Here is a 13,453-nt window from a genome sequence, read left to right as displayed (position 1 = left end):
AGGTCGAACGAAAGAGTGTCTCATTGTTTCTTAGTGAGCTGCACCCGCCAACCGGGGAATGGAAATCAATTATTTTTATTTTACCAAACCTGGTATTTGCTGATGCCATCAGATGGAACTGAGTTTAGTTATGTGACGTAAAAGCGTCAACTTACCTGACTTCCCTGTTCAGCACCCTCATTAAGGGCTCGCCCGAAAAATCGAAAAATTTTAATTCCATTTATTAGTACTTGTTGACCCCTGTAGCTGGACCATTGAATCTTCAAACAGGCTAACCCCTCCCCCCCATCATTTTTTCGTGTGAGCTTGCTATCCACTACATTTACTACCCGTCTCTTCTCACATTGCATTGAGGAACAGTCGAGTGTATCGAAAGGTTTTGCTAATAACGGTTTACCAATGGCCAACCGTGAATCCACCTTGACAGAGATAAATGTCATACAAACTTTAGAACAAGCTAGTAACCCGCAACATGCGGGTTCTGAAGTTCAACGATTGGCAGAAACACAGCTGAAAGAGTGGGAGATCCAGAGTGGTTTCCATTACATTCTCCAAACCATCTATCTGGACCTATCTAACCCCCTGCAAGTGAGATGGTTAGCGGTAATTCAATTTAAAAACGGTATTGAGAGGTATTGGAGATCCACAAGAGTGAACGCCATAAGGAAAGATGAAAAAGCATCGATCAGAGCAAGATTGTTTGACCTTATCGATGAACAGAACAATCAACTATGCATTCAAAACGCACAGGCAACGTCCAAAATTGCCAGACTTGATTTTCCCGCAGAATGGCCTAACCTTTTTGAGCTCCTGGAAAAGCTGCTGGAGAACGATCACATAAGAAGAGATGACATTAAGGTCTACAACATTATGACGCATGTCAACCAAATAATAAAGATTCTGGGCACTGCGAGGATTGGGAGATGCAAACCTGCCATGCAGAGCAAAGTCCCTTTAATTTTCTCTCTCATTGTGAGAATATATTTGCATTCCTTTGATAAGTGGACAGCCTCATCGTCAGCGTCGAATTCCTCATTCGATCTTGCCACGTTACAGGTGTCATATCTTACATTGAAGGTCTTAAGAAGAATAGTTTGTGAGGGCTATGAAAGACCAGAGAAGGACGAACCTGTGTGTGAGTTTGTCAGGATTACTGTGGGGCATTTAGAGCTACTGCTTTCTAGGCAAGAAAGCCTGGGTCATCTTGAAGCCTATGAAAAATTCATCAAATGCTTTGGTAAATTGTACTACACACTCGTGACTGAATCACCAGCAACTTTCATCCTGCTACCTTGTTCAGTTCAAATTTTGATTTGTTATACCAAGCTACTATTTGAAAAGGCACCTGTAGTTTACACAGAGAACTCGGATGTTTCTGGTGACTTTTGGGAACACGTTGCGATCAGAGGATTTTTGATACTTAAGAGAGTCTTGAATTTTGTGAAAAAGAAGGGAGCGATCACCTTAAAAGCTAGAAACGATAAACAGAGTGTGGAACTGGCGGTCAGCAAAATCAATTCTGATTTCTTAAATGAAGCATTGGTGAAGCGTTTAGTCGATATCCTGGTCGATTCGTATTTGAAGCTGAGACCCGTTGAGCTTGAAAGTTGGTTCTGTGATCCAGAAGAGTGGATGAATGAACAGTTGGTGACGAGCTTTGAATACCAAATTAGGCCCTGTGCAGAGAATTTTTTCCAAGATTTAATTGTCTCATTTCCTGAACTCTTAGTCCCATATTTGTTGAACAAGATTGAAAACGAGGCAGGCTCTTTGACAAACAGTTTGGATGATTTTTTAAAAAAGGATGCCATATATGCTAGTTTCCAATTAAGTGCCCCAGCTGTGGGTGAAATGGTCGATTTTGATAGACTTCTAACAACTGTATTTTTACCTGATGCCTCTAACAGCAATTCCGGTGATGAGCAATTATACCAAAAGGTGGTTAAAAGGAGAATATCCTTGATTATCAATGAATGGTCTGTCATCAAATGCTCAGATGAAAGTAAAGTTCTATGTTTTAGGTTTTTAAGTGATCTGCTCATGACAGAGCAAGACCAGGTTGTGCAGTTAACAGCAATACAGTCGTTAAGAACAATGGTTGACGATTGGAATTTCAACAAAACATTATTTGAACCATATCTGAATACAATTACAACGGTACTCCTGAGAAAAATACTTCCTACTGTTTCTCTCACTGAGACAAGACTCTACGTGTTGAATACTTTAACGGATGTTATCATTCAAACAAAACCACTAATTAATAACGATCTTCTGATTGAGATTCTGCAAGTTGTACCGAAACTGTGGGAAATATCCACCGAGAATGCATCAGAATCAATACTGTCCAATGCTCTGTTGAGGTTGATTCGGCACGTCGTTCTTTCCCTTGGTGATAAATCGTTCCTAACATGGGAAATTGCCTTGCCAATTGTTGCGATTTCATGCAATCCTTCATCTTCGCATTATTCGTTATTGAACGAGGACGGCTTTGAATTGTGGAGTGCTCTTTTACAAAACTTCTCTACAAAGGAGGCGAAATATGATAATAATTTCACCAAGCTTCTACCTTTTCTGGAACATGCTGTCGAAACGAGAACAGAGATTCTCCCAACATTACTAGACATTGTTAAGAGCTATGCGTTGGTACTTCCCGTAGGCGACTTTCTCTCGTCAGATACATTTTTCAAGATTTTTTCCCTTATGTCTTCCCATTTGTTGAAACTAAGAGAAGACTCTTTCCAAATTCTTCTTGAAATTTGGGAACTCCTGCTTCTGTCAAATGAGTCCAACTATGAAAGCTTACTGATCCCAAAGTTTTACCAATCCGGCATACTTTTCGCGTTGTTTGATGCTATTTTCAAACAAGACCAACTATCCACATACCAGTGCGGGCAGATCTTCCAAATTGTGGCACGACTAAGTTATGTCAATCCGGACACGTTGATCAAAACACTCTCCAATTATCATCAAAACATACCAAACTCACAGGAAAACTTGCAGCTTCCTGAAGTTGATAGGAGAGTTGTCTTCTCAGACATGGCATTTGATGATTTGATTCAAAGATTTATCTCCATTTGGGTCGTTTGTTTCAAAGATATTTACGATCCGAAATTCAAAAAGATTCATATCTTAGGGCTCTCCAGTTTACTAAGAACTAAAATGCTAGTAGTATTAAGCGATTTTGAGGCAATCTTGGCGTTGTGGATTGAGATGCTGGAGGAGATCAATGAGGCGAATGGCGGTGACTGTGAAAAGTACCATTTGAATGACATTGTCACAGAGCAATCAGTTGCTATTTTCCCATTGACTTCTGAACAGTATAGACAACATGAGCTGTCAAAAAACACTGATCCTGTTCATAACATAGGTCTGAAGGAATTCATTGAGCAGACAATGAGATTCTTGGAGAACTTTCTAGGAGCGAACGAATATAGTACCTTCTTATCTAGAATCAACCCTGCGTTGTTAGAATCCTTGAGCTATTTCTGTCAATCCGTTCTTGATACGTATAATGATATAGGAAGTCGCGAATTTTATCTTTTAGTTGGATCAGTTATATAAGCTTAATACACAAGAATTCATTTAGACTTGCAGACCGCCAATTAAATATCTTCAAAGCCACCCTTTATATGTTGGAAGTATTGTTGTGCATCTGATCATCCTTGAGCAGAGCGAAATACTTCAAAATTGATTGGTAGCAAGTGATGTACTGGCTTAAATTTTGAACCATGGATAGACGCTGTTTTCGTAACTCGTTCACAATAATGAAAATAAAATCTGTTTTCATGTTCCAAACGTCGACTCTGTTAGACTTGTTTTTTGTCGGAGTAAGGATATTGATTAAGAAGTCCAAGGTAATGAACACCCCAGTCCTGCCACATCCCGCAGAGCAGTGGATCAATATCAATGAATCTTCATTTTTGGGCTGACTGACGCTGTAATTGTCAATTGAAGTATGCAATTCAGTCATTTTTTCGATATTCAGGGAAGTTGAGAGCTCTGACTGTTTCAGAAACCTTAAAGGATCGTCCTGTAATTTGTCCTTGATTTTGAACAATTGTAAAATGCTTTCCATGTCAATACTGCAAGAGTCTAGCCATTTTGTGTACTGCAATTGATAGACAAGTAGATATTTTCTTGAATTCTTCTTGGACACTTGAAAGACTCTCAATGTACACCCGTTTAAACCACATATATCCTTCATAGTCTCGATAACATTTATCATATATTCCCTCTCATCGTTGTTGTTCCAATATATATCCCACTTTCTCATCTCCAGCTCATTGTCAGAGTTCAGGGATATAATAGTGCGAATCTTGTTAAATATTATCACATTCCAGAAGTCGTCTATTGTAGAAGGTAACGGTGCCTGTGTAGCAACATACTTGTAGTCGCCATTGATCTGTGGGATGCTTAGGTAATTCGCATTGAAGTAGTCGTTAAATTGCTCCCTATCTTCATCCGTTTTGGGTTTAAAGATTTTGCCTGACTCAAATTTATGCGGATTGTGGGCAGTAGGTAAATTGGGCTGATGAATATTGCTTTCCAGGATTGTAGGAGAACTGGCATTGCCCTCTTCTGTAGTTGTATCATTTCGACCATTTTCTTTCGCAAACGACGATGTGCAAGAAGAGTTTCTTCTTCTTTTGAAATTAAACGTTGTCTGGGAATCCCCATCGCTAGATTTTTTGGAGGAGGTATCACTGTTGTATCCCGGTCCGTCCTCGTTCATTAAGTCCATAGGCGACTTATGCAATTTGACCCTAGAGTGCTCGTAAGGTAGGATATTTGAGTATCTGTTTTTATTGAAAGAACAGATCCCTTGTGAGACCTCGTAGTTGTCCAGTGGTGTCAGTAGTGGTTCGCTCGTTGCGCTATTATCCGTGCAAGGTGAACCTTCTTGACAATTAGAATTGTCATCACTTGATACTATCAAAGGTTGGAGTTTTAATTTGGAGCTTGAGTTTTGTGTTTTCTCGCCTTCCTTCCCCTTTGAAGGATTCCCAGAATTCGAGATAGACGCAGACGACATTTGTTTCTGCAAAGATATTTGACTGTAATTCCATTTACGGTGTTGTCTTTTGAACCTTTTTTGCAAATGTGTTAAAGAATATATCTTCCCCAATGAGCTTGAGGCAGCTCCCCCGTTTCTTTTCTTTGATGAGTTCGAGGATATTCTCGCATTTTCGTCAGAGAGGCATTTGGACAGTCTTTCATTTTCCAAAGTTTCCAAGAGTTCAAATTGTCTCATGATAAGAAGTAAAATGTCAAATTCTTTCCCCCTCTCGGTGAAGGGTTTCAACCAAGTGGGTAGAGAGCGATCAGAAACTTCTAGAGTATCCGGTATATCGAAGCTAAAATACCTCTTCAAAGATGTTGGCGAATAATGCACTGCATCCTTTTTAATTGATTGGATAAACATTTTCTTGGAGGCCTCTGAGGGAATATTTACCGTCAAGTTGAATTTTTGTACTTTTGAGGTCGCGTCCTTCAGATCTTTTCCATTTAGACCGAGTTCTTCACCATCTTTGCTTGGCGACAAAAGAATAAATTCTTTATGGGCTGTGGGATACTTTCTGGAAATGTAGTCTGTAAATTTAGTCAGCAATGAATGTGTCCTCCTTGAACATTTCTCAAACGTGCTGTCCTCATCGAAGACGATGTATGTGCTGCATTTGTCGATAACATTCATCAAATTATCAATTTTTTCCTTTGTCAAAGTGGTGAGAAGCATGTTTTCGAATTTGAATCTAGGTCTTCTTAAAAGCGTGCTGGGTAATACGAGGTGTATTCGATGAATATGGTTGTTTATATCTGAAGACAACAGCTGGACTGGTGAAGGCAATGAAGCGTCTCCTAGCTTTGAGGACCCCAACAGTCGGGTCAGTGTGGACGGTAGTGACGAAATCACAAATGAACTGGGCAATGCAGGCCCATTAGAGGAAATGTCCAGTATCAAGATGTTGTTATCATCGGTTACTTTCCCACAAACAGCGTTGTCAAACTGTCTTAACAGTTTGTTACCCCCTTTGTCATGCGGTATTTTCAGTGGGATGTCTGTACAGTGTTTCAAATTTTCAATGCGGAACTCATCAGAGTTTAAACTTACAAACTCGTTCTGATTTCTTTGAAGAGGTGGTGGTACAGAAATGCTTGGGTTATTGCCCCCTTCCATGCTAGGCCTCTGTGGTATCAGTCCCGATAAACTTAAATTCGGATGAGAACCCATGGAGCTGAAAATCTAAATCGACTTTGCGGGGACCCCCTTGTGCGTGATACCAATAAATAAAAAGGGAAACCTCGTTGGTACTCTTGAGGTGCGGTGAAATTGTCAACGCAGTAATGATGCTCCACGAAAGAAAGTTGGTAATTTTTGATTTCAAAATTGAAACGGTGGCGGACGATTTGGAATGGAAGAGAGGGGGTGGATATGTATATTAAAGAATAACTGATTTCTCAATTCAGATCAAACAAGTAAAGAAAAAAAGAGAGCGTGAAATATAAGTTGATCCGACACTTCCCAACGTTCCCGAATATCAAAGACACACCCGCACTTACTACTTCACTTTCTAGACTCACCAGCCTCCCCTAAGCAGTCAGCTGACACTTCTTATCCCACTGACCACATCAGCAGAAACTCTAAATTTAGATCTTTAAACGTATTTCTCGTTTCCCTTTTTCCTTCGCAAAAAAAGATTACGTATTTTTTTTCCGGGTTTTTCCGAAAAATTAAAAAAAAAAAATTCAAAGCCCTAACTTTTTTTGGTTTTTACAAGCCCTACCTACTCAAGCCCTAATTTTATTTTTTTATTTTTTTCAAAACCTAATTACGTCACGTGGATTTGTTTACAAAAAAAACATTTCGCGTTTTTTTATTTTTATTTTTTCGCGACTCAAAGTTTTCTTTTTTGTCGTCTCTTTTTAACACTTGTAGAAGAAGCTTGGTAAACACCCAAGCAAAAAGGAAGGTAAAGAAAGAGACACGAAACAAGCATTAGACATTCCTTTGATAACAACTGAGTCTGGTATTAATTGAGTTAACTTGTTTTTTATTTCGATCTTCAAGAGAAGCAGCAAAATGGAAGGTGACAGAGAGGGATACAGTTTTTTCGTAAGAACTTTTTTCAGTCGCCCGGAAACTGATGACACTATAAACAACTTCAAGAGAGACTACATGGAGTCCATGAAGAAGCTCAACATGGTTTTAAACACGTCCAGAAACGGGTCGCCCATGCGAGGGACCACTGGTCCGAAGAAAGTCAAGGAGGTTGATGAATTGAACATTAGGTCACCGCCAAGAATCCCCAATGAAAGGGTGCAGAGCAATCGGAAATTAGATGACAACGATAATGTCAGGTTGCAGTTCAAAACAAGGGAACCAAACTCCAGAATATCTTCCACCTCTACGCTGGGCCCCAGTGATGAACAGATACACGTGCTAATCGACGAGATGAAGGAGTTGAGGGAGACGCTATATCGGCAACAAACTCAGTTGCAAGCACTGAAAGTTGACTTGAAACAAGAGAGACAAAAAACGTCGTTCTTGCAATATAAAGTGGACCGTCTAGAATCCGGTAGTAGGACAGTGCCACAGAATGGGTTCCCACCAAGGGACAGACCAGTGTCGTCCTCGTATCTCCCATCAAGTGCGGGTCATTCGGCCCCCGCTATGTTCGCAAATGACGACTTGGAGATAAACCACCGTGCGAACAGCGACAGTTACTACGACATGAAACTTAGGGAAAGACTCAGAAACAGCTTCCTCAATGAGAAATACAAGAATCCGCTATACGATAATAGACCAAGAAACGTATTTGCATCCCCAACGTACATCAATAATGACCATTTCCCCAATGAAAGGCAACCTTCGAGCAGGGAGAACCTCCGTTACACGTCATCGTATAGACTACCATCGCCCCCGCCTGTGTCTTACAGCCGAGCTGTAGAAGAGGAGAGCACGTCCAATTTGTTGAGCATGTCGTGAACGTAAGACCAATGAGGGAGAAGCAAATATGTACTATTCATAAAGGTAATGTACGCTCCAAAGAAAATATTGTCCTAAAGTACGTATATACAATTGTAACAAATAGTAGACCACATCTAAACCTGATTGAACTTCAGATGAAACTTGTACTTCATCAAGTCAGACGTGTCGTCGTCGACATGAAATACAGGGACCTGGCCGCGCCCTGTGGGATTCCGCTTCGCCCCCCACTCATATGTCCCAGAGTAACCCAGCAACTGCTTCTCGTCGTCATATTCAAACTGTGCGGCATTCTTCTCATTCCTTTTCTTGCACTCTAGCTGGAACGTCTTTGGTGAAAGCGAACAATACCCACCCTTAGATTTCAAATTGAAGTTACCAAAGGGAGAAGGTAAAAGTTCAAAATTGGCAGGTGTCCCCTTCTTCATCCAATGCCCGTTTCTGATCAAAAATCCGGAATCTTGAGTATCAATGACTGCCCTCAACGTGCCCCGTCTCGTCCTTTTCCAAGGTGGTAGAGATGGGTCGCGGTCATTATCTGGTGTGTAACCCTTGGGGAAGTATTTAATCCCCGTTTCCTTGCATCTCGAATAAGGTGGGTTGTGCAACGAATCTGTGGGGACAAATTTCTGGTCTAAGAAGGACCCATTCAATAAATGGAAGTACCAGACTTCTTGTAGTTCATTTTGACTGTTACAATTAATGAAAACCTCCTTATCATCAAATCCCTTCTGAAGCGCATTCATGATTTCCAGCTTGGAGTATGTCTTGTTGCTGGATGGGACAATACCATCGTCCTCCAAGATCTTATACGAGTTCAGTTTCTTGAACAATTCCACCGTCGCATTAAAATAGTCGAATACAGCACGCTGTTTCCTCACGGCCTCAGAACTACCCCTTGTGCTCTCCTGTAAATCTTCCCATCTTGCATAGCACTCAGGCCTGATGTTACGAATACAAGAACCGTGTTTATTAAATTCGTGTATCCACAAGGACTCGTCGTTCCCAACGACATTACTTTTCCAATATAAATCAAGGTCACTGTAGAGTTCCGGCCCTTTAGAAAAGTTCTTCGAATGCAAAAGATGATAGACATCATCGATAAACATATCCTTCTTGCAAAACTGTTCATAAGCACCCATACAGTTATCTGGCCACAATCCGTGGATGGTAAATGAGTCCAGGGGACCAAGTTCTCCAATGAGTTCAGTCTCATTCAGGTTTGATCTCGACGGCGAGTAGTTCCAAAACTGCGTCTGCACAAAAATACCACCAGGGTATTCGAAACAGCACTGATCGTTTATCGCTGTGGAGTTGTGGCATGTTAACGGCATCTTTAGGGGGCATTGTGGAGCAGTACTGGTCAATCCATTTGAAGTAACTGCACCAAATACAGCCGACCACAACTGGGAGGTCGAGGGAAGTATCATCGTTATTGGTAGTTGCTGTACGCTGTTTGAGGATGCTACGTAATCTATCTCACCTTGTCCTTTGTTCCTTATCTCATCCAGCAGAATAGTTGATTGGTATTTATAATCTTTTTGATAATTAAAAATTAGTTCCACCAAGATGGCAGGCAGAACCACTTTCAAATGTTAGTGTTAAAAAACGATACACTTTAAGATAAGGGGAACTAGTGTTTTAAAGGGTACTAGAAGTTTTGCCAACAAAGATGTAGTTCTAAATCAGCTTTTCCTGAAGACTAGAAATGAACAAGAATTAGCAGATGTGACAAGTGATGGTAATCTCACAGTACGTATTTCAGGTGACGTTTATTGATTCAAGAAAATGAATGGCTGCAAATGAGAGGTCAAATAGTTGGGGGGGTTTTAAAGGAGGGCTAATCATTGTTAACGTCCAACTAACGTGTTGTATGAGACATCATAGAAGGTATCCTGCGTACCATAAATGCATGTTCTTGTTCTGTTTAAAAGTTTTTCTTGAAGTTTGCCATTATAAAATGTAGTAGCTGTTATATAGGATAGGGTGCCAAGAACCAGAAACTCAGTTGGTTGTTCTTCGAATCATAACTGCATTTACCTTCCTATTGAAAACACACTAAGAATGAATTATACCACTATCTTCTTCAATATACCACAAATTTATGTAGATGAAAAAGTATTTCGTTGTCTTTCCTGCCCAATACTTGCCATATCGTTCGAGGAAATCATAAGAAACGTGCTGCCATTGTTACTGGTAGTAAGTAAAAAAGAATTGAGTTCAGTTTTGGACATATCTTTGTTATACGTTATCTAAGACGTCTTATTATACATACAATTTACATAGAGCTGAAGGAAGCATTGCAGAAAGACCCAAATCTTAGGAGTTGCTATTTCGCACTATTTTTGTTCCCAAGCATTTAAACAATTTTTGTGTCACAAAAAGCTGTTTTTTTAGAATATTAAGGCATTTTTTAAGAGATCACAAACATAGTTAACTCTTAAGAACGCTTCCCTTCACTTCCCTTCCAGTATTATTTCTATTTTTTAAACATAGCACCACTCGTACTACCCAGAAAACACAGTGCGACACACTTCAAAATTAATTATGAAGTTTACCTCAGTCTTTAAGCGGACCAGAAAGGCCGTCAAAGAACGGTTTGTTAACCTGGCCAAAAAGCCAGAAACCCAAAATTTTAAGTTTGACATGGAACATTATGTTCACCCAACAAGCTGCTCAATCTGTCAGGGTATTATCCCTAATTGTGTTTGTGACCTGCTGCAAAAGGTGGATAATGGCGAGATACCCGCAGACGAAATTCTGATCGCCTATTTGCAGAAGCAAGACACAATAAGAAACACAATTGTTACAAAGGAAGAGTATGCAACAAAAGTCCTGGGAAACGCATACGTTCAAACTGACAAGTTCGATAGTCAGGAGCTTATGACCTCTTCGGGCCTCAATGATCCTGTCACTGTCTCAAAAAAACAAAAAACAGCCACCTTTAAGAATAAGATGCATAATATAACCGCAAAACTTTGGTTCTTAATTACCAAAAAGTCCACACTATCCACCGACGTTGAAACATTGACCGATAATGCCTCAATCGACCGCTCCCAACCCATTTTGTCTTTAAACCCTGAAGTGAACGCTCATCCCCCAACTGAGTTAGTAACGGAAAGAAGAGAGGTTGCCACTACTCCCCCAACGGTGAGCAGCCTCGTAGTATCAACAGAAGAAGAAGACATATGTGTAGATGGCTTAGAACAAGACAGAAAAGGCCATGAGAAAACGCACAAAGCCCCAGTTTTGCACTTATCAGACCTGTGCCGCTGGCAGACGGTTACCGACTTCGTGGACTCTCAGTATAACTGGTGTGAAGAGATGATTACTGGTTTGGAAGAATGCTCTAAGGTGTACAGATTAAGAGGCTTCTATAAAGCAAGAAATGAGGCAAAGGCAACAGCCAAAGCCCTGTTCCGGCGCTTATTCAAATGTGATATTAGTCAAGAACAAGTAACTTCATCTGAGCACCTAGTAAACAATCTAAAATTGGGCAACTCTTCAGGGTTTACTGCAGCTGTGGTTAAATACTACACCATTTTGACGTCAGAAGAAAATACATGGCGCCAGTATAGACACCTTCTCGGCATATCCTCCAATTATGACAATTTGATGAGACAGAATATTGATAACAACCGCTACGAGGGCAATACTGCTAAAGGAGTCAGACGTGAAATCAATGGAGTGACAGACCAAATGTTTAACAAAGTTATCTTAATTGATAAGTATCAAAAAGAGAACACCACCAGCTTGGTCGGCCTGGGCAAGATCCTCGAGGACGGACACAACCTAACAGTGGCCATTGAAAATGCTAAAGACGAGGTGGCAAGAATGAGACTTGAGTCAGAATTTCAACTCTACAAGAGCAAGTGCCTAAAGAAGATTCACAAGGAACTGGGTTTGATGGAAATTTTGAGCAAGAGACACATCTACGAGGTAAAGCGTTTCTCGGAGATCATAGAAGAGAAGACAGAGATTTACCGCTACATGTGCGATATTGACAGTCGTACTACTTTTCAAGTCACTCTAAAAGAGAATGCCACATGGATGAAGTGTCTGTTGACTAAATACTAAACAAAATTTGGTAATCAGATTGTCTCTGTTACATCAGTATAATATGGTGCATCGCAAGCGCCATGATCATTTTATTAATCTTCAAATAGCTTATCAAACAAACTTTCAAACTCTAACCAGCCACTTTGTAGTTTCCATTTCTCTACAACTTAACAATAAACTAGAACCAAGTTACCGTACCTGCGAATCAGCGTTTATAGATATTGATACTTTAATACAAGATAACAACGTATGGGGGTAATACCAAATATGAACCTCGATAATAAATACTTGTGATTACCAAACGGTGTATTGTTCTTGATGTATATACGCAAGCACTTGTTAAGGCATTGATAATTTATCTACGGAGTTCAGGTTTGATCTCATTTTGAGAGTTACAGAACCGAACTCAACTAATCTGGACAAAATTAACGAGCATTACTTACAAACAGTATTTCAGAAATTTAATCACCAAGCGAAATGGTAATATAGCATTTGTGCTAATTTTCACTTTGCTAGACCACTTTGAATCCCAACTGTCTGTTTGAGGATAAATCTGGGATCTTCCATTTGGGATGGACTCATGACCCATTACACAAAAAAAAAGTACTGTAAATTATTGAAGGTCTGCTATGTGAGAAAAAGCTATGCGGCATGCAAATGGCCACATTATCCGGAACGTATATAAACTGCAAGCTACCTGCTCCGACAACTTTCAAGCAGTTTCCGATTCCTAGACTGACGAACAAACAAGAAATTAAGATAGAATTAGACCGCAAGATACAATTAGTGTACTTTGTATGGCTAAATAAACAATTTGCTGGATATAGAAAATGAATATGATAAGGGTGATAAGATATCATCATAGGCATAAACAGGACACACACTTGATAAAAGACACAAATGTTAACGAGACAAATAACGATGCCAAAAGTGTGGAAGTATCCACCACAGTGAGAAAGTGAAGAGCCACACCATTGACTCTGAGCAAACTTTCACATATATAAAGCCTAACTACCTCGAATGAATTGATCCTTCTATCTGTTACAATATAGAAGAGATCATCGAACCATATACTTATATATTAAGTATATACCAGAAGTCATACCTAAACTAAAACATCTCTTTACTCTACTACAATGAATAGCCACGGCGAACAAGACCCTATTTAACACAATTCATGAATGTTAGATTGCTCTTATACACATTATTCAAACACAACTTCTTTAGTTTTTAAAGTTTGTTTGGTTGGAATACTTCACTGATTTATTTTTTATTCTTTTATTCTACAAAATATAAAATTTTAAACTGCTAAGTGACGGTAAAATGTAAGAGGTAAAGTTGGTTGCCATTAAGGAGTGCGTGTAATTTTTCCATTTGGGCGATGTACCTAGTTTAATTAAAGGTATCAGA

At 39.8% G+C, this 13,453-nt stretch overlaps 5 protein-coding genes across 5 annotated transcripts; 3 read left to right on the top strand and 2 right to left on the bottom strand.

Moving 5' to 3' along the window:
- Positions 1-399: 399 nt before the first annotated feature.
- KAP120 (karyopherin KAP120) lies at positions 400-3,561 on the top strand (the record flags this gene model as incomplete). Its single annotated transcript, XM_022610143.1, has 1 exon — positions 400-3,561. The coding sequence occupies one exon, from the start codon at positions 400-402 to the stop codon at positions 3,559-3,561; it is 3,162 nt and encodes a 1,053-aa protein (XP_022466468.1).
- A 64-nt stretch (positions 3,562-3,625) lies between these two features.
- Positions 3,626-6,229, bottom strand: KNAG0J01410 (protein-tyrosine phosphatase; the record flags this gene model as incomplete). The annotated part of the gene is made up of 1 exon (XM_022610142.1): positions 3,626-6,229. The coding sequence occupies one exon, from the start codon at positions 6,227-6,229 to the stop codon at positions 3,626-3,628; it is 2,604 nt and encodes an 867-aa protein (XP_022466467.1).
- Positions 6,230-7,078: 849 nt separating this feature from the next.
- KNAG0J01400 (uncharacterized protein) lies at positions 7,079-7,984 on the top strand (the record flags this gene model as incomplete). The annotated part of the gene is made up of 1 exon (XM_022610140.1): positions 7,079-7,984. The coding sequence occupies one exon, from the start codon at positions 7,079-7,081 to the stop codon at positions 7,982-7,984; it is 906 nt and encodes a 301-aa protein (XP_022466466.1).
- A 116-nt stretch (positions 7,985-8,100) lies between these two features.
- On the bottom strand, positions 8,101-9,414 carry RNY1 (ribonuclease T2; the record flags this gene model as incomplete). The annotated part of the gene is made up of 1 exon (XM_022610139.1): positions 8,101-9,414. One exon carries the CDS (start codon positions 9,412-9,414, stop codon positions 8,101-8,103), a length of 1,314 nt encoding a protein of 437 aa, XP_022466465.1.
- A 1,117-nt stretch (positions 9,415-10,531) lies between these two features.
- On the top strand, positions 10,532-12,061 carry KNAG0J01380 (uncharacterized protein; the record flags this gene model as incomplete). The annotated part of the gene is made up of 1 exon (XM_022610138.1): positions 10,532-12,061. The coding sequence occupies one exon, from the start codon at positions 10,532-10,534 to the stop codon at positions 12,059-12,061; it is 1,530 nt and encodes a 509-aa protein (XP_022466464.1).
- Between the last annotated feature and the right edge of the window lie 1,392 nt (positions 12,062-13,453).

Source organism: Huiozyma naganishii, chromosome 10, assembly GCF_000348985.1.
Source record: "Huiozyma naganishii CBS 8797 chromosome 10, complete genome".
Taxonomy (NCBI): Eukaryota; Fungi; Ascomycota; class Saccharomycetes; order Saccharomycetales; family Saccharomycetaceae; genus Huiozyma; species Huiozyma naganishii.
Note: the sequence above shows the minus strand (reverse complement) of the source record. Positions and strands in the feature narration are given on the sequence as shown.